General features: G+C 33.6%; 1 protein-coding gene across 2 annotated transcripts in view; it reads left to right on the plus strand.

Moving 5' to 3' along the window:
- Positions 1-22,884, plus strand: part of LOC123538368 (potassium voltage-gated channel subfamily H member 8-like) — a 168,557-nt gene that overhangs the window by 102,705 nt on the left and 42,968 nt on the right. For both annotated transcript variants that reach the window (XM_045322413.2, XM_053530375.1), the window contains exon 3: positions 15,816-16,046. In XM_045322413.2, coding sequence (XP_045178348.2) covers positions 15,816-16,046 — 231 coding nt within the window. The remainder of the gene's footprint in view (positions 1-15,815; positions 16,047-22,884) is intronic.

The following is a 22,884-nucleotide window of genomic DNA, read 5'->3' on the forward strand; positions in this document are numbered from 1 at the left end:
CTTTTAATGTTGCTATGAATATGACTGCCTGAAAAAGTTTGTTTATTACTGTCCGTCTCCTTAAATGGTAAAACATTGTTTCAGTGCCACCTGGGATTTGTTTCTAATGAAAACAAATAATTGTGCTATTTTATAACTCCTATAAAGGAAATGATATGAGCCGTGCCATGAGAAAACCAACATAGTGGTTTGCGACCAGCATGGATCCAGACCAGCCTGCGCATCCGCGCAGTCTGGTCAGGATCCATGCTGTTCGCTTTTAAAGCCTACTGGGATTGGAGAAACCTTTAGCAAACAGCATGGATCCTGACCAGACTGCGCAGGCTGGTCTGGATCCATGCTGGTCGCAAACCCACTATGTTGGTTTTCTCATGGCACGGCTCATATAATGACTGGAAGTAATAGTATTTCAGATGCATCGAGATTGTTGACAGAAATGCTGACATTGTGGTTTTATGTTATTCTTTCATGCAAACTGAAAGTTTTTCATAAACATTATAAAAATTAGCCTTGATTTTGGACATTTTGTCTTATTTATTTTCTACACTTTTCTAAGTTAGCATGCACGTAGTTATAATTAAGTGGTTAATGGTATTTCTATGTTCGTGTCTGAGACTAATGGTCATTATTTAAAAGTTCAATCAAGAATACAGAATTTGCCTTCGTTTCACAGTCATTAATTCATTTTTTTCTGCGACCCTGGGAAGGAGATGTTTAAAGAAATTGAATGCGAAAGTCACTATTGGAGAACTACATTTAGTTTTAAAGTATTTCACAATCTTTATTGTTGGAACACTGACTTGAGAATACGATCTATTTGTTGTTGTTAACGGTTTTGTAAAGGTCGTGTGCGGTTCTTTTTCTCAGTAAGAGATTCTAAAGATAGTTACAGATATTATTAGTGACAGAAGGGTGTGCTGTTATTGCTATCGGGCTGCATGCTATGTTATAAACCGCCAGTATCTTAAATACAGCAAAATACAACTTTTGTAACTATATAATACGGTTGTATTATTTTGACCTCAGAAATCGGTCATTGCTAATATATTTTGCTTGTCCCTGATAGTTACGTGTTTGGATTAATACAATATTATTAGTGTTTATGATTTTGCGCATGTTGAAAATGTCTTAGAACCGGACTGTTTTATCTGAATGTTTGATTAATAAACATTTCAATGCCATAAATGTTTTGTACCCAGTAATGATTCATTTACTTGTAACCAAAGACAAAAATATGTAAAAAACAACTACATTGTAGTATTGTATTTCTAGGTCTAGATTCATTTTAATACTACTTATTCTTTACTCATAGTTTCAATTCAATTTTGTTAAATAAATTATATTTGTATTCTGTTTTATTCTTTTATTAAGTCCTGAAAGCAAATAACAGAAGATGTTATCAAGCATAAAATTTGTTTGGTGCTGTCACTAAGCAAATTATAATTTGAGCCGTGACATGAGAAAACCCACATAGTGGGTTTGCGACCATCCGCGCAGTCTGGTCAGGATCCATGCTGTTCGCTTTCAAAGCCTATTGCAGTTAGAGAAACCGTTAGCGAACAGCATGGATCCTGACCAGACTGCGCGGATGCGCTGGCTGGTCTGGATCCATGCTGGTCGCAAAGCCACTATGTTGGTTATCCCATGGCACGGCTCATTTATTTACGGCAAAAAGAGCACTTCGTTAGGAAACTCGTTTCCGAATGCTCTTTGAAACTTCTCCTAACAATTATGCTGGACTTAATATGTTTTAATCAGTTGAGCCAAAATTTTGGTGATCCAGTTTTTCAAACTTTTAACAGGTGATTAATGTAACGGTAAAATAACCTTTAAGGTTACATTTCTACAGATTAGAAGAATTAGTAAAACAAATGCATGAGTTAAGAATTTTGAACACTAAAATGTCTTGACCTTGACAGTTAAATCAAAACATCATACTTGTGTTTCCCACCAGGTCTAATATTTAACCGGCGGTTAGTTTAATAGTCGGTACAAGTTTGGCCCACGGATTTATGTTCACTTCGATGTAGTTAAACTCCCACGGGAAGTGAAGCAAGCAAATAATTTTGTAATGAATAACGTACTTTATTGCAATAAATCGAACAAATCAGATATGCACATGTAGTATCAAAGAAGCCAATGCTATTTTATTCCAAATGAATTGTAAAATATATTATTCGACCTCGTACATTGTACATATAACAAAGAACGCAACTGCAATTTTAATGGGTATTTTACATCTCTTCAGTTTCATGTACTTGACTCTTACATCACTTGCTATAGGATCATCGAGTTGCGAGTCATTACTGTTTGAATCATTTATTAACAACATGTCCCAGGTGTATTCCTCCGCCAACAACATGTTGAAAAATTTGTCCTATAATTATTTGATGAAAATAAGACACGGTATCATTATATCATTAGTTACCGTGTAATGAATTGTGCAGTTAATTACATATTCTTCGTTAATTCGTTGTTGGGTATGAGCCGTTATAATTTCACTTGAGAATGGCAACAAATACATTGAATCTTACGTATAAAGTGTGAAAGTAGGCAAATTTGTTCCCACTTGCTATCCTGACTCTGTCTGGTGTAGATCAGTGTGCGCCGGAAGGCAAAGTGGCGGGTCTTATATTTTCGCAATATTACACACCAAAGCCAGGAAATGTTCAAACCAAAGCACTGAGTTTTTGTCCTTTAAGGCACAAAACAAAAACAAAAATTACATAGTCTTACTTTATTTTATGGGAGATGTATATTGTAAATAAGCAACGGTTTGAGAGGGCAATCGTTACTCTTTCTCAAAATGAGATTTAAATATAGCAAAACATAATACCATTAACTTAGGGATTAGGTCTAAACATAGCGTTAACAGCCAAAGTCCGAAGACTATACGACAAGCCATACAAGTGTCTTATTGCATGACATCAAAAAATGAATTTCAAAGTACTAATTGTTCAAATTATGATATAGCCTAGCAGTCTGGTGTTGAACTGTAGACTAGTCAATAGCGATAATTAAGGTCCAGCAACTGAGGTAAGGAGGCATGAAATAATGAGTTCTACAACAGAATATTACATTTCACTCGAACAGTTTTTCAGACAATTGACCTTACGCCAGATAGCCTGTAGCCACGCCTACCAGTTTTCAGGGGGAACAATTCATGCTAGGCCCGACAAACAAAGGAATCAAATGGCGACGGCAGAAATATTTTGCCGGACATTCTAGTTGATTTCGGCGTACGCTACCTCAATTCACACGTATTTCTAAAGTGAAAAGACAAAACACAATCGTTAATAAGTGGATGTTCTGTAGCGAAACATAAATTCTACAAAAAAAAAAACAACGATACGTTGTTGTTAAAAGCCGGGAACTGCATCCGAGTATAAGGAAAACTAAATAAGGCAGGGGGCCGAGCGGAAAACACGTAAAAAAGACGGAAATCTCTGAAACTATTATAGCTGATTTTGTGGGGTTTTTTTTAGTTGTCTGTTTCTTTTTCATAATAGAAACGTCAAATTTCGATCTCCCGGATATCATGTAGGGTATGACTATATTAAGCAGACTAGAACATTGATTTTTATTAATTAAGGTTGAAATCAGACTGTGGATTCTGAATCCTATTTCAAAATAATTAGATAAATTAAATAAGGTAATTTACATGTAAAAATTGTCACTTGTGTCATTTAAGAAACGTCGGATTTCGAAATACCGGAACTCATTTAAGATGCTCATATCATTGTTCAACATTATTCAGATACATAGCATTTAATGTCTAATACTTAGACATGATGTGTTTTAAGTATAAGTAAAGAAAGTTCTCTTATTAGAATTAAAACGTGTAAATGATAAATAAATAAGATATAGTCCAAGGCGATGATATAGTCCATACTCATATTTCAAGACATATACCGGCGCATCGCAGCTTAAAACAATGTTTGAGCCTACCAAATTTCTTTATAAAGTATACAGAATGAATGTATAATATTTTGTTTAAGAACATATCTTCTTTATACGAAATATGCTATTTTTTCTGGAATTTTAGACGAAGTTTACGCTGTCTATTAAAATGAAATTTAGAACGAAAGCACACACCGAGTGCTAAGTCAAAACTTTGAGCGCCTGGAAAATTGTTGATTAGACTCATTAAAAATAATCTTATATTAATCATAGTTTTTTATCATGTTTATTATTTGTTGTATTATCACCCAGATATGACTTAACATACACCAGTGGGAGATTGATGTAAACCTTAAAAAATGCATAAATCATGTTTCCGGTACATTAAGGCATAATATTTACACGTTACCATTCAAATAATATAGAACATCAAATACTTGTGTTTTATCAGTACATACCAGTTACTCTGGTAACTGATGGAATATTTTTACTATTGAATAAAGAATACTAGGCACTTTTGTTAAATAAGAAAGTTAATTTTCATAGAATTTTACACTGATTTAAATGAAATAATTAAAACGTTATAACGCAATGAGTGCTAAGTCGAATTGCTTTGCTTTTAAACACTCTTATAAGATTTTTAAGTTCAACTATTCTTGAGGACGTCCACAGAGCCTGATACATCGTTGACAATTCGAGGTCTGAGAGTGGATTTGGAAAAGGGAAGCGCTCTAGTATTACACTCTCTTCCCTGTGTCTGATGTAAAGGTGTCGTAACGTCACCTTTTTACCATTTTGGACGATTTTTCGGTGGTATTTATATTCTTTGACTGGCGAGTCCGGCACTAAGTTTGACGGACAAAATGGCGGCTAACAACAAGGCTTATCAGTTCTGTTATCTGATTGGTCAGTTGGAACCTGTCAATCAACACTGGCGTAAGGTCAATTGTAGTAAAGCCATTCACAAACAATTACCAGTCTGCTGCGTAAACTCTCACAGCCAAGTTTCAGTTCAATCAGAACAGCGAGTACTATAATTAATCGTCCGATGTAATAATTTGATATCATTTAATTTTAGATTTGATAAATATGTATTTAACCTATTGCTATTTAATTTTCCTATCCTCGAATTAATATTCATCTATCTGAATTCGCTTATATTTCTTTGATCAAGTAAGTCAAATATTAGTGTTTCTGTTTCATTTTCAAACAAAATTCCAAACTATGATAGTAACCTATGTAAATGGAACTGAGACTTTGAAAAGGTTCGTGGCTAGCCAGCAACACACTATCCATTCACTTTGTAAGACGTATGTGGTGGTCTTTAGTGAATATTTTCAGTCAAAGAGTGTAGTAGATATTTAGATATCAAATACATTTTACATGTAGGCATGAACTATTGAATAGAATTATACCTTGCAAGTGCTCGTTTTCTAGTGTTAAGGCGCATTCTGCTTTAAGAGATAGTTCGTTGACCGAACCCTCGTAACGCAGTGTGCTCTAACCGCCCTTTCAGTATATACCTATCTCTTTTTGAGACACACCGACGCGTGAAAAAAAAACATGTTCAATAGGTGAAAGATAAACATACGCGCCATTGTAGTGTTTGAAAGGACAGAGTGCCATCGCGAGTCTGTCAGAAGCGTCGTTAAAGTCATTGCAATAAGAAATGTTACAATGAGACATGCATCATCTATCTCTAATAGAGCGTATTTTCTGACGTTTTTATGATTATTTGATTTTTCATTACAAAAATGCTTTAATGTGATCCTGTGATCCTTTCTGCCATGTATGTTGTTTGTAAATAAAACATTAACGCGAGGTCCTTTGGTAGAATATCCTTTGAAACTGTTGCTATAATCGGTTAACTCCGAACGGCGTTTATCGTTGGACAAATAGGACAAACCTCGCCCCTACCAGTTAATGGTAAAATTAAATGTATTTTGCTTTTAATATAGTTGATTTTATTAACTCATTTCTACGCCCAACCTCCCTCACCTTCTAAACCAGAATTATTTAAATGGTTATTGTTTATCTACGTTTATATTTGTGTTCATTCGCATGAAGTATAGCAAGGAGATGTTGCTGAAACTTAGAACATCGCCAAAAAAATATAACAATAGAGTCGATATGATTAAATTAGTTTACCAGAGGTAATGAAACGTGCTACACCTCTCGTGTCCCAAACATCGGCTTATTACTTTGAATTTTATTATACATACACACTGACTGGACTCATTACTCAATTACGCAATATGATTAGAAGATTAGCAGTTTTAAGATTGTGTTAGGTTCATAAGAATAGATGATTGTAATACCGGCCAACAATTAACTTTTGGCACATAACTACCCAGATTAACTTTCTAAGTGAATAGAACACGTTATCGAAACAAATCAGAAACTCTGTATGATTGCTTTGGTTGTTGTGTTTAGTCTGTTTATCGGATGGTTATTACAAGATATCAAATTATTTCGACGATTATCTGATTAACCTGGAAGCAGACAGTTATTAATAAGATAAGATAAGATAAGATAAGATTTATTTAAAGTCGGCAAGACATCGAACAAGTACAACATAAGCTCATGTGAGCTTTTTAACTGACTACGTCTTAATCTTTAGGTATACTGAAACACGTGATAAAGCCGAACTGAACTGCTTCAAGATATGAGGAAAATGATTACTGAAAATATCGTTTAAATGTTTTACTTCTCTTTTGTGTTATCATTTCATTCCGTTACATCATTTTGATATATATTGTTCGAGCCTCACTCGGGGCGTTGAATTCTTGATGTGAAAAAAAACATCCAGATGACTTTCGGAATGTCGGTGGTTGTACCCATCTGCCCGCCCGTGATGAAATAAAAGGTAGGGGAACCTGGGGTCTTACTCCTCCATCAAAGCTGAAAGTTACCGTATATATTGTGTCGGTGCGACGTTTAACACAACAAAAATAATATATAAGCCGTGCCATGAGAAAACCGACAAAGTGGGTTTGCGACCAGCATGGATCCAGACCAGCGGATGCGCAGGCTGGTCTGGATCCATGCTGGTCGCAAACCCACTATGTTGGTTTTCTTATGGCACGGCTCAATCATGTTCAATAGATTAAGCACATTAAACAGATATATAGTTGGTCTTTTTTTGAACCAAAATTGGTATTTTAATTTTTTTTTGTCATTGACTCTTCAACAATTTTGGGTCCGAGAAATTAATAGTGTAGTTAAATCTGATTATACTCAAAACTGCTGTTATATTTTACCCCCCGCCCCACCCCACACCTTCAAAACCCTGTTAAAAGGACCTTGCTACATCTGATATATTTTGTCCACTGTTATGTTTTTGAACTACACAAAAAAATGTGTACACTTGAAAGTATTTTACTTCAATGTTTATACAATAAACAAAACTTATACTTACTTTATAAAAGTACAATATAACTACTCAATATTTGATTTTAATATTTACATGTACTGCCTTGTCCGCAAATGGTAGAACATTAATTCATGTGACTGTGCAGTTTCATTTTTGGAGCTAACATACTTCTACCATATGACCTCTGTGTCTGTATTATTATTATCTATCGTATGTTCTATTCTATAGATTTCTGTTTTTTTATTACGGTTATTGACCCGAAGTATTACACTGAACTTAATACGGAAATGCATAGGAAATATGTCTGTCTGCAAAATATTTATTTAGCCTAATGCAGCAAACACCCAAACGAAATATGATAGCATTCCAAATGATAAACAAATATCAAAGGCATTCAGTCTATAACTAGGTTAGACAGTTTTATCATGCTCTATTACACTACAAAGAGCTGTTTTGTAGAACTGAAGAGACGCAAACCTAGATTCTTAGCTCACCAGAACAATGCCTAGGTGAGTTTTTATGATCGCTCAATGTCCGGCGTCCGTCGTCTGTCTGCCGTCTGTCTGTCAACGTTTAGCTTGTGTATGCGATAGAGGCTGTACTTTTCAACTTATCTTCAAGAAATTTTGTCAGAATGATTACCTTGATCAGATCTAGACCGAGTTCGAAAATGGGTCATCGTGGGTCAAAAACCTGGTCACTAGGTCAAATCAAAGAAAATCCTTGTGTATGCTATAGAGGCTGTATTTTTCAATTGATCTTCACGAATTTTGCTCAGAATAATTATCTTGATGAAATCTAGAAAATGTTTGAAAATGAGTCATCTAGGAGGAAAAGCTAGGTCACTAGGTCAAATCAAAGAAAAACCTTTTATATGCAATAGAGGCTGTATCTTTCAACTGATTTTCATGAAATTTGGTCAGAATAATTGCCTTGACAAGATCTAGACAGACTTTGAATATGGGTTATCTGAGGTCAAAAACTACGTCACTAGGTCAAATTATAGAAAAAAAATCTTGTGTATGTGATAAAGACTGTATTTTCATTTGACTTTCATGAAATTTAATCAGAATATTTGCCTTGAGAAAAACTAGGAAAAGTTTAAATATGGGTCATCTGAGATAAAAAACTAGGTCACTAGGTCAAATCAAAGAAAAACCTTGTGTATGCGATGGAGACTGTATTTTTCAATTGGTCCTCGTGAAATTTGGTCAGAATAATTGCCTTGATGAAATCTTGATCAAGTTTGTATATGGATCATCAGGGGTCAAAAAATAGGTCACTAGGTCAAATCAAAGAAAATTCTTTCGTATGCGATAGAGACTGTTTTTTTTTAACTGATCTATATGAAATTTTGTCAGAATGATTGCCTTAATAAAATCTAGGTCAAGTTTGAATAAGGGTCATCTTGATAAACTAGTCATTAGGTATATCTAAAAATACTTTTAAAAAACACTTTGCATCTAATAATTGGCAAAATATTATTTCATGAAATCACTAGGTCAACTGTTACACGTATGTGGTTCACAGTGCGACATAGGCATCTTGGCCCTTTAAATATATTAACCAATTATATAGCGCCTTCATGAAAACTTCAGGCCTTTACAGCAACTGCAGCACACATGGCGAATCATTCTACATACAGCACAGCGATTGACAAGACAGGTGACAAGCCCAAGAGATCAAATCAGATACAGCTGTCGGCTAATTACTACTCGTTGCGATAAGCCTGGTTTTAGTGCCATGTTAGCACGTACACGCAGGATTCCTGGTCTGACCGTAACCTCTAGGTGGACACTGAAGCGTTCGAAAATTCCATACTGCGGACGAACCCGACTCAGATTGAAGGCAGTGTGCAACTGAGCTATCCGTCCCCTTTTATGTTTACTTTCTAAAACTATCGAAAACGCCTAAGTTACACTCACTCGTTCCAGATATTTTGAAGAATAAAGCATTAAATCGATCATCTTTGACAATGACAATGCTAAGCCTTGATATTATCTAAAATGACAGTGCATAAATCTGCAATAGACCCAACACTAATGGCATTGCTCCTTTTGCCTATACAATTCAATTTGTTTAAATGTCATCATTTCTTTATCATTTTCAAGTAACCTTTCAGAGTGTGTTAAACTAAGTTAGCATTTGGTAGACTTCCCTTTTAAGGTTGATATTTCTTGTATTGGTGATTTAATAAGAATTTATCAGTTTTATCTAAATGCCATTATGTGGAATAAATGAAATAGACTATACCTGGGAAAAGTCAAAACAAGTTTACAGTGTACTTGTGTATATGACCTGATTTTGATCTACAATAGAAATACTCCAAAGGACGCATAACACGATAAAAACGAAAATGTTGCAGGCTCGGTTTGATTGAGCCTGTTCATGGACGGTAGTTTAATAGATCCACACATGCTACAAGTAAAAGAAGAAAAACAATTTAGAAACATCCGCAGTTTTGTTCATACGGCCGTGCACATGTTATCTTCAATGATACACTAATATCTGATTCCTTGAAAAGCGGCATATTGTCCCTAGTTAAAATGGGTTTGCCCTAAACGCGAAAAAAGGGGGCAAAACTAAACAAACTAAGATTTAGAAAGGGGATCTGAGGTTATGAAGTAACAAACCTTAGAATTACTCTTTTATTTTCTCAGTTATAATTTCCATTTTTATCACTTCAGCATGAATACTTTTATAGAAGTTATATGAAAGTAATTTCCATCCCGGAACCAAAATACATTATGATATGTTTGGAAGCAAATGTGTTCAAACTACCAGTCATCATCTTCTTAACAAAGCCTCTTACAGACAATTTGAACGTAAATAACCTTCCTTATGAGATCCTATGCCTAATGACCCCATTCGTGTATTTACATTAGGAATTTTATGATCGCATGCTTAAGCAATATCGGAATTTGTCTGCAACTTGTTCACTTAATCAATGTCTGCAAATACCAAACCTAAAACTGATAACATTACAATATCATAAACCAACATTAACGGAATTTAATTATGCACCGCGATCCATAAATGTACAAAATAAAATGTCTTTGTAGACAGATACACACACAAGAATAACCATAATTGCTGGTTCATTTCCAAAGCGTAACGGAATATAAATAACCAAACATCTTGCCGCTAAACAATGGCGAGTATCGGTTGTCATGGTAGTTTTTCTTCATCGCTAAAATGTCCAATTGGCCTTTCCCTTTTAATTTTATTTCATCAAACTTATTTTAAGCACTGGTGATAGCAATGCCAACTGAATATTCATGACTATTTTATTTTATCACTAGACTCAACACGAAAACATTTTTAAGACACGCATGTAAATTATTAATTATTAACATGATAAAAGACAATGCTGTCTAGAATTCTATTTGATACATCCATATTGTTTAGTTGCTTGCTTCTAGAAAAGAAAGTATTTTATATAGAAAAAAATAGCTTTTATTTTATTTAATTTTGCATTTTTATAGAAAATATAAAATTTCTCACAGAAAAAAGCTTTTTTGTTTTAAAAACCTAGCATTTTATATAAAAATAAACATGTAGCATTTAAAATAGGAAACATAGTGCTTTATACAGAAAAAAGAATATTTTATACCCACTGTCATTTAAAAACTTCAGTAAAATTTGCAACGTGATAATAAAAGCAATACCTCATGAATTACAGTACTACACTGAGCTCTTAAAGAAAAACCGCTTTGCCATGTAATATTTGTAACGCTATTCCTTGGTGAGTAAACGAGTAACCGCATGTATTGGTTTGTCAGCATAGATTTTAATCATGAAAATGTTCAGAAACAGATATGTCATAAGGTATCTACGTCAAATTTCAGTCTCTGCTGTACCATATTTTATTTGTTGAAACTTCTCTTGTGATCTGTCCAATTTCAATACCGACATTTACAAGAAACCGCACAAATAGTATGACTTTTGCAGTGTATCATATGTATAACGTATCATTGTCTAGTACACAATTTTAAATGTTATAATATCTTTTTTGTAATGTATAATCTAACTGGTAACTGTTCCATATTTCAATCATTTGCTATCAGAGGAACAGTAATTCTACTTGCGATATGAAGTAACAGGTAACATTAAAAAAATCATGCGTTGTAAGTAATTCCATCAACTAGTGTATTGTGCCTGTAAATATGTGATACTCTGTGACCGTGATAAAACACATTTTGATGTTAAACAGAAAAGCGATTTACAGTTCTCAATTAGGCCTTCTACTGCCGCCAGCGTAAAGGTGTGCACAATATAAAAGTATCCTTGATGTAGAAACGCATTTAAATGCCGGATAGTTGCTGCTGTAGACTGTATACAGTATGGCATTGTTATGATCGCTATTGAGCAGTTACATGTAAGAAATTACATTAAAAAGTAAATACATGATTACCGTGTTATATCGTTCCTTATATGAATAGGTTTTGGCATTGTGGCAAATAAAATTAATATATCAAGAAATGCAATTATAGAGACGACTCATGTATTATTCAACCTTCAAAAAAATAAGTTGCTTGTGCAATACAGAGTAATCATTTTAAACATTTATGAAATTAAGAAGAATGATAAATTATCATTATGTACCAGGGGAAATTAAAAAGCAAATGCACTTTAAATACAACGGATGACTCAGAATGCAAGGAAAATGCTTGCTAAGCATTATAAAATCAAGAATATATTTTTGCAAAGGGACTCGGTTCTGTTCTTCAAGATTACAGATAATCGGTTATAAAAGAAAGTTAATAATCCTTTTCTTTGTTTTATGACTGTAAGATAATGCTATAATAATAGGAGAAAATATCAGGGTTTTCTTCCTGGCAGAATAATTTAATAATCATTTTTTTCAGATAATGTTTTCATATTGCTCAAACAGGAAATTATGTATAATGCAGGCTGATCCGGATTCATTACGGTCACATGTCCTTAAGGTATCCGATCAAGCCATAAATAGGTAATATTTCGATGCCTGGTGACCCCGTGTGTTTTTTATCATTTGAAAGAGTTTGTCTGCTGAATTAGTGAATTAGAATTAGTAAATGAGATGACCATAAAAATATGCAAGAGTCATTTCAGTCATGTTTTTTGACTTTAAAATGACAAATCTTACACTGTAATAACTGGATTTCGCATGAATTATCATTGAAGACTATAAATTAAATAAGAAAAGTTCTATAACATATAGTTGACATGTAATTTATACTTTCTTTTTCAGTAGACAATACGCTTTCAAATGATACCAAAATTATATGAGCTTACCAGGCATCAATAGTTGTTATATTTTAATAGCACTGTTATATAGACTTGCTTATTTGTGGATCGGATACCTTAACTGTGGCTTTTGCACAATGGCGCTCTTTTATATTTGGGTACTCCAAATTGTTAATGATTACATGCTATAGTTTGCTGGAAAATATTTGCTTAGCACAATTCAGCAAAACTGATACAAACACGATGTAATTAACCGACAAATCTACAGAAGTTTAGTCAATACATTGCGTCACGAATCAAGCTTGTAGGATGGTGTGAACCAAATATACATCATTTTCTTTGCTTTGTGTCTTTCAAGAGATCTCTAAGTCATGGAAAATAAAGTAGGATATCGCGTATTTATTTAATCAATCATCTCCACAGAAAGTATCAGAAAACAATACTATAAATAACGTTATGTTTTGGGTCAAGTTATTGCATAGTTAAAGAGACGCATATGTATTTAAAATGATTATTTTCAATTCATTTTAACTTGACTTATTTCTATATCAAAAACTCACATATACGCAATTGTTCTTGTTTTTGTTCAACTGTAGCCGCATTCACGGTATTTTGCAAAAATCTGTAGAATGCATGTTAAAAAATAGACAACAACAAAATACCATCAATATTAATGAAATATGTAGAACTTCCTTAATTGCACTACATTAGTATTTAAATAATGCTGTAAAAACCTGACCTTAAAGATCTTTATCTAATTTTTAGATTAAATTTATCCTTCTTGCTACTGGCACCAGACCAAAAACAGAAAAACAACAACAAAAAAAAAAAAACAGTGTACATGTTATACGCTACCCCTATATATACTATAAGAACCATGGTCATGAACGGGAAAGCTTGCTAACCCATTCCTATCGCGCACGCGCAGTTCGACGAATGGATAATATGCATATTGAACAAGTGGTACTTTATCTTCCCTCGTGTACCGGTCATATTTCCTTAATATTTATCATCGCAGATACACTCCACGTAGTTTTTATATTTTCATCAAAGTTACAGAAAAAAAAAACTTTGATGAACTTCCCCAAAGTATTTCCAGTCTAGATAACAAAATAATTCTGATTGGCTGATATGAAAATGTATGACAATCGTCGTTTAACTACACGTGTACGCTAGAATGTGTATATTCAATATAAATGTGCAATTTGAATAAAATACAAATGTGTACCATTGTATGATTCCAAATTCAGAATCATTTCTAAGACGACTTTCATTGATCATTTTGAGTTTTATTGTGTAACTGTAAATATATTTGTTTGTTTACATTTCGCCTAACATGTGCACACGACCGTGTCTTCTAGACCGGAAGTACATTACGGAAGTTCGGAGGTTTTTCTGTAACACTGACGGAAGCGTGAAATATGCGGAGTGTATCTTCAATATGAAATATTGAGACAGTGTGACTGTTGCACGATGCAAGATAAATTAACCCGATCTTGACCATGGTCCTTAGATAGGGTATAGCATGTACAGTAGATTTTTCTCTCTGGTCTGGGACCAGTGCTTTTTACGACTTTTCCTTGTACTGATAAGCATATGGTGGAAACATTATTAGTCAAAACATAAAATATAGTTTTTTGATTAAGAAATAACAATATGTTAAGAAGATAGAAAGAGTTATTCAAACAAACATTATTATAAGAAATGTTGCAGATATTGAAACTTTAGACACAATAATCTAGCGGCAAAATAGAATACTTCCATTAATTCTTTGTTTTGCGCTTAGCATTGAAACGGAAACTCGATTCTCATGTCTCATACCCTTGTGGTGATGAATACCGTCCAGAGGGACAAATATCAGTCGAAGAATGTGTTTTACAACTGCCGTCAAATAACTCAGCTGCAACATTACAAAAACCTGTAATAGTGCAGAGCTCTCCCGACCCACACGTCACAGAGTTGAACTCAGGCAGTGGTATACACTGACCATAATTTCCTTAGTCGTCTTAACTATTTATAAGTCTAGGTTATAGGCTTCCAACACAGTCAACAAAAATGCTCATGAAACAAAATCACCTTTCAATATGGACTTCCAAAAGTAATTTCGACTTTGATGTCTAAAGAATATGCTAAATGTCTAAAGTAATTGAAAGTTCGTTGACCATATGAAGTCAGTAAAACGTTATTGCTTTTCAAACTCGCATTATGAATAGCACGTTCAATAAGAAAAGCATGTCAGAAAGACGTTTTTACTCTAATCAAGATTATAGCTTTATAGTTCAGTTCGTCCTATGAACATTGTTAACAATGAATTGATTTTGATCATCAAAGTGCTGTAATGATCCGTTTTCTCGGGCTTCGTGATTATGTTTCGCTTAACTTCATTTTCTGATAAATGACTTTGGTGTATTATCGGTTTAGGGTTTTGAAGTCCGGTATTTAGGCTTTCAGAATCAAAGCTTCTCTGTCCATTTAAGTATTAGATTCAAAGTTGAAGGAATTACCACAATTATGAAAATGTAACAGGACAAGGTACCGTTAATATATGTATAGTAATGTGACGGTTCCGATAGGGTGTTCGGAGAATTATTTAGTGCAAAACTATATAGATTTCACCAGGCACAAATACAAGTTAACCCTTAAGGACTCGAGCGTATACACTTATGGGAAAGTCATCTATCAAACTGCGGACGTTACAGCTCATTCCTGCAGTAGTAATTCCAGATACTGTTTTGTCTTTCTCCCCTACCAAACACTTCATAGGCGCTAAAGGACATGAATTGTGTTGGTGTGACATACAGTTCAATACAACGAACCGTAGAAACTAGTACAAACAACACGCTTCCTTGGTTTTGTGAAAGTGTGACTTTCCAAAAGCAAAACAGCACTTTAGTAAAGTTAACAAAAATCAGAAAATAGAGGGTTCATTGTGATAAACTACTGAATGGCTTTTCACAAAAGTCTATGTGCATGTTTTTCATCTCTAGGTGTTTTTAATCACGTTTTTGGTTACGTATCCCCCATTATTATATTCATTGCTATAAACGGTAAGACAGGCTGTGGACTACATAGTCCTGTAATTGAGACCAAAAGCTGTAAGTGCGTATGATAACCGGATATGACGTTCCGTTAACCGGAATTTACGTGTAGGTATATAACAAACAACTCGCTATAAGTTTAGTCGTACCAAAAACCACACAAGGCGTCCGGTTGCTTTTTAAAATGTTTACAGTGTTCTATATGCAAATGTAAGTGCGCTACAGGTGATCGCCGAAACAAGTCCATTTCAAAAGAATAAATTATGTATTTTCAGATAGCAACTTTGTCCTCGGCAACGCCCAAGCGTCCGGCTGTCCAGTTGTTTACTGCTCAGACGGATTTTGCGAACTGACTGGCTTTCCACGGTCACAAGTCATGGGTCGGAGCTGCGCATGCAAATTCCTCTTCGGGGATGAAACGCTTGTGGATGAAAAAGGAAAAATCGAGGATGCCCTTGAAAACAAAACTGAGCTTAAAACAGAGCTATTCTTTTACAAGAAAGACGGTAGGTCCATTCAGTTTAATATGCTAGTCAATTATTTCTTCTTTTATTTAGCTAACAATATCAAATGCATTCTCTAAGTTCATGATAATAATTCGGTTCTGCATAAAGGCTTTAAATCTTATCTTGTGCTATTTCTACATGCACATTTCTCCATGCAAACAATTAAATGTTATTAATTTATTTTATGGTGTTCATTTATTTCCTTAAACAAAACGTTTGCACATACCCCATGGAGAAAATGCAATTTTGCCATGATTGTAAATGCAGTTATCGAAGATGAAATAAGCTGTGTTGATAATTGCGGCAAGAAACTGGATGCACTTTGATAACTATTTTACCTCCTTAAACTATGTCTTGCTCCTACCAACGATTTAGAAATTCCTTATAATGAGTTTGTAGATATAGGCAGTATGGCAACATTGAAGAAGAGCTGCTTTAATACAAAGCGTTATCAGTACTTCTGCACTTAAAACTACCCCGTTTATGAACTCGTTTTAACATGTCTGCAAACAATCAGCATAAACGATCAGTTTTGCAATTGAATTATAAATGAAATATTATTTATGTTACTCGTACTTTAAAAAACAAATTGCGAAATTTCCCATGATAAATTGACATTTTTCTAGTTCAGTTTGAGTTCAAAGGGCTAATACTCCTAATACATATGACATTTCCAATATTGTAAGATGTTATCACATTAATAGCGTAATCAGAATTATAAATAACGTCTCTCCATTTAAGTCTTAAGCTATTATGTAGCCATGTGCAATTTGTCTTTCATAAGTATCATTTATTTCTCAGCTATGTTTTTGGATGGACAAAGTAAAACAATGTCATTGTAAGAACTTAAGTTGTATGGTATACGAAAGTGTTGGACTGTGCAGAATAATTTTCTAGTACATTGCTGTTTGTTTTAAAAATGTCCATGAGTTACATTACATTTTTGTCCACGTTTTAATGACAGATACACATTTTTTGTTTTATAATATAACCATAATTATAAAACTAATTAAAATTTTATTTATTGTATCGCTACGTTAATAAATAAAATGTGTTTTCTTTGTATCGGATTTATGTTTCTTAAATGTTTCATAAGAATTTATAAGTTTGATTCTAAACTTTCTGCTTTCGATTTCGATTAATCGAACATTTTTGCCTTCTTTTTTTGGGTAGGGGGTATGTCACCATTAATTTGAAAACTTAATACCGCGGCTTGAGAGCATTTGGTATCTGTGTGTACAAATTGAATAGCAGTCATTTTCTTACCTTGTTTTTACAAGAAGCTTTTCATATCCTAAGGTATAACAGCTAATTTAACTATTTTAATAAGCTAATATCACCTACAAAACAAAACAAAGGTTATAGAAGATTTCCCGGAAGCACAATGCACTCCAAACACAGCCAGAGAGCCATGCATCGCAATGTAGGCTAGCAACGAAAATGAAGCTGCAGTGGAAAATATATAGAAGAGGGGTTGCTTCAGAAATCCAACAAGTACATTTTAATCATAGGCCAATTTAACGTAAGATGTCAGTCAGGACGTAACGTTTACTCAATTTGAAATACCAAAATTAGTGTTCAGGAATACAATATGAGCCGCACCATGAGAAAACCAACATACTGCATTTTCGACCAGCATAGTCTGGATCCATGCTGTTCGCTTTCAAAGCCTATTGCAGTTAGAGAAACCGTTAGCGAATAGTATGGATCCTGACCAGACTGCGCGGATGCGCATGCTGGACTGGATCCATGCTGGCCGCAAATGCACTATATTGGATTTTTCATGGTGCGGCTCATATATCTTCACTAACTATTTGATCATATCATTGAAATATAGAGTACGTGTTTTGTCACGTTGTAGTTATTTAAGATATAAGTAAATTGTCGTGTTATTTATTTGTTATATTATATTATAGATGGATGATATCAAAGTATAAGTGTTTTAGTAAAATTTATATATCTTCCTAAAATTGAATTAATATTTGTTCCGTTTTTCATTTGCCATTACGCGATCTTTAGAAGCTATTACCACCGTTGCGAAAGTGCCCAGTATTGATTTTGTCCATGGAATTTCAACAATGGAAACATCAAAGGTATTTTTCATCAAGAATTGGCAATTTTAGAAGTCGTTGAAGTGAAAAGAGAATTTTTTTAGGTGATCTCAAGAATTTAAACGTTTGAGCAGACGGTTGAATGAAATATTTTGAACAGATTAAAGTGTCAGTGCAATACTGAGAATTAGTAACATTTAGGAAGCTTTACTAAAGCAGTTATGGCGACGTGTTAAATCAAGAATGCAAAGTTTTAACTTCTTGAGTTGGTTAAATGATATATGGAGAATTGTGTCAAGCAACACAATTGATTTAGAGGTAATATCTATAGGACAGCCTGTAGTCAAGAGATCAGTATGTCAGGGTCGTGACAACTGAACGTAATTTTGGCTATAAGGATTTTTTTCAGTACCTTTTACATGTAGTGTTGGTTTGTAAATATTCAAACATTTGTTTGATTTGTCGAAGTTAGTATTTAGAGGGTATTTAGATATCTTATAGTATATCATCAAGTATACCAGATTTGTTGTTCGTTGTGTTTGTATAACAGATTAAAGACGGATCACAAGTTGGATATTGTTGCACCGTACGGGGTGCACCGAACGTCATTAAAAGCTAAAAATACATTTAGTTATTTTTTGATAAAGAAATTTCTAGTTCCTTGCAAATAGACCAAACTTGAATATTAACATTTATCAGTTCATTTCATGTCAAATATCAAAATCAATAGAGGGATGGGGCGGGGCGTGGAACTAATGGAGACTTCCGACGGACAACTGATTTTTATAACTACCAGCTCTAAATAATTGTAATTAAACTTGCTGGTTTGACTCCGTTATCTTGATATGATCCGCGAGACTTTAATTCCAGCTTATTGTAACAACTACTTTCAACACATTTCTTAAATTAAGAAACAGTAACAGATAAATGCCTTATTCTCTGTTACATACCCTTAATTAGATTGCAGCTGATGTATTGAGAATATGTCTTAACCCTTACCCTGCTATATTTCTATAATGGACTGGTCCATCTTTCAATTTGGACAGTACCACTTATTACTCAAAGGGGTTTTCACTGAAAATTTACTGACTGAATAGCGAACAGTCAGACCATGATCAGACTGCACGGATGTGCAGGCTGATCTTGGTCTGCACTGGTCGCAAAGGCAGAATCATCTGCCGCCAGCAGTCTAAGGGTTAAGTCTTTAACCTTGTGTGATAGATCATGACGTTGACAGTATCTTCCATATGTCTGCTGGAAATTACATGTCGTAAATCAAGGGAACAGATTACCTACTTAAGGGACTTTTGATAAATTGGTTTTCGTTTATCTAATAAAACTGACTGATCTTTTAATCTGTTACCAGAAGGGTTTATCTTTATCTTCTTTAGACCACATGGTTTAGTGGTTTAGCTGCTTTTATGAATTATTATATGAAGACAAATCCGTTCAGTCTTTGGTTCAATTTTGTTTCTTATTCATTGAAAGTTGCCTCCATTCTGAAAGATTATGACGTCAATTTTACATCAAAATCAGATTAGCGCCGAATGATAAATGAAAATATATTCATAGCACCAGCTTTATCATATCTTGTACTGTACTGAATCGACTACAGAAAGCCGGAATCTAACGAAACAAATGAGGTTTATCTAAGAGAACGATCAAGTCGTTTTAATTTATAAGTGAGGATTGGATTCCATACGTGTATTTCAAGGGTTTGATGCTTTATTTAAAAAAAAAACATCTGACGTGTCTAAATTCTTAATATAACACACTTTTAGCAGAAGCTTTTATTACTTGTATAAGGTTTCATTATTTTTGCGTGTGCATATACAAGTTTGAAATTCATCGTGTTTGTTAACTGCGCATTAACAATTTCTTTTGACTATTATTTTTTTTACTGAACGAAATAGTTGCCCGGACCTGAAACGTAATACGCGCCTTCGACTCTAGATATCTATTTAATCATGATAACTCTTACAATCCTTATTGTAAAACCCTCGCTCTTCCACTGACGTGCAAGTATGTATAGTTTTCTTTAAAGACTGTACGCAATATCAGCGCACCTGCTGCATTATGTACATACCACAACGTTAGAATTTGTCATTTCCGATTTTACTTTTTACATAAAATAGTTTTTATATCTAATAATGTTTCTAGTCTCATCATAATAGCAGTATATGAAGTTTCCTTATTCAAATATTCACAGAATTTACTAGTGCACATCTACATATATTACACCCTAGTTGTACACGTAGACAGTTAAATTACATAATGCATACAAAATAGTTCTACAATGCATAAGAAATTGTTATCTTGGTTTAGCTTAAATATGTTCCTGAAATTTAAATGCTCTGATAATTACTGGATGCAAGTAGTAAAACAAAAGAGTGTCACTTTACTTCCGGAAGGAGCGTGTGTATAGGTTTCGATAAACAGTATATTCTTCCGCTTACTTTTGAGAAAACAGGTGTATTATTGCCACTGTAAATCAGATTTATTTTAATGACAAAAGAACTAGGTCGTTTCCATAGAAACTTTCCTGTATTTCCAATATTTTAATGGTTTCCATGCAGGAGTCATGAATTATAACCTTCTCTGTCACTTCTCTTAAATTCAAATGAATTATTAATCTTTTTTTTTTTTCAGTGGCGGAAAACGTCTGTAGTTTGGAAAATGGTTTTAAATTTGACACACATGTATAAGGCAAAAAGTCTGATCAGTTAAAATTGCAGCTAGAGTCATACGTATTTAAATTGAACATATGACTTAGCTACGTATATATACATAAAACGTTTCAAACATGGCAAAACTCTTTCATTTCTTGTTATCTAGTAACTTGAAGATAAAAAATACTTTTCAGCTTTTTGCTCTATAAATGTCGCAATACTTGAAACAGAACACAGGCAGTTTTCAAGATGGACTAAGTCTGATATTGGAATATCTTGCAACCTTGACTTTTTGTCTTTATTATAAGTAGTTCAGCAAATAATAAATAGAATTGTCAAATTATAAACATGGGACAGCGTCTTATATTAAACTGTAGAACATGACGATACATTTTATCAGGTCAGTACTACCGAAAACTAACTACAACAACTTTCTTGGAACAAGTCTTAACTTGTGTGCATTCATTAAGATAATATATGTCGGAGAGTTTGTCTGAGAGCCTTGGCATAATTTCCGTCGGTACCCACACCACTGAATCATGCAAGATATTGGAATAATATTTGGTTACAACTGTTTTTACAGACCGATTGTGAATATTTTTTCAGCTCATGGCCGACAACGACGTCCATAGTTACATTCTTGGTGTCTTATTTCGGAATATTGTCCGATAATGGTCACTGTCCTTTAAATTTCGAGAACACCATCCTTATCCGTTTGATACTGTTTTCCCTTCAGTTGGTACCTTAAAGGTGGTCAATCACATTTAATTAACATTTAATGACATTTTTTACTTTTTGTATATTCTGGTAGAGAATTATTTAAGGAACAAAAAGACCGATTACATAGAGTTAGATTCCTATTTGAAATGTATATTTTATTATTTTTATAAAATTTTGTAATTACTCCCCTTAATATGAAAGTATATAAAAAGCTGGGTATTTCTTTTTATTTCGATACAATGTCTAGTTTTACATTTGCATTTGATAGACATATCAACTATTGAACAATCTGAACCAAAATACAAGTTTTAAAGCTGAGTGTAGCTTCTGAATTCATTTATTTCCAATCTATCTAGATAGGCAAAGGGAGGTAATAATAATTTTTCAAACTTGCGTTTCTAATGAATTCCATCTAAGTACATAATTTTTAATGCAAATATTTTACAAATATATTACAATATGTCTAATATTTATACATTTCCTTAGGCAAAGTATGTTTATCAAATTTATACTTATGATAAAATAACTCTATCTTGGTTGGGCAACCAGGATAGGAAAATGAAATTTTAAAAATATCTCCAGTGAAAATCGAATTTGTATTAAGTGTTAAGTGAACATAAAGAGTGTAAATGATCAGATGCTAATGTTTCGAACAAATCCGTTACATGGCCAAAATCTGATTATCCACCTTTAAGATGTTATTTCCATGTACTTAATGAATTAAACGAATACTATCCAGTTTAATGTTTAACACGTTCAGTTGGTACCTTTTGCTAAGAAGTTATTTCCGTGTACTTAAAAATTAAACAAATACTATCCTATTTAATGAAATTTTAAAGAAAAACGGTTTATAGGCAAAGAATGGTAAAGAAATGATACTACAGAGAAATTTTCCCTCAATTATATCGCTTGCCGATTAAACGAATTCTATATAATACTCATAAGATAAGATAAACTTAATTTCAAAAGGGTGTGTGGATGTTTTTTTTACCAATGATGTCTCGTTATAAAAAGGACATAAATATATACTCGAGTAAGAAAGTGTGGTTCACAAGTAAGACAGTGTCATTCACAAGTAAAGATGTGTCACAGAAATGCTTTTAACACAAGTAAGAAGGTGTCACAGAAATGCTTTTATCACAAGTATCACAAGTAAGAAGGTGTCACAGAAATGCTTTTATCACAAGTGAGTGAGAGTGTCACAGAAAAGCTTTTTTCACAAGTAAGGAAAAGTTACAGAAAAGGGAATATTTACAAGTAAGAAAGTGTCACAGAAAAAAGGATATATTTAGAAGTAAAAAAATGCCACAAACAAAATGCATTCTGCAGTAGGGAAATGTCACTGTATTATGTGTTTCTGTTATAGAATATGCAATTTCAGAATTCGTTGAAGCGATA

This window comes from Mercenaria mercenaria, chromosome 18 (genome assembly GCF_021730395.1).
Source record: "Mercenaria mercenaria strain notata chromosome 18, MADL_Memer_1, whole genome shotgun sequence".
Classification (NCBI taxonomy): Eukaryota; Metazoa; Mollusca; class Bivalvia; order Venerida; family Veneridae; genus Mercenaria; species Mercenaria mercenaria.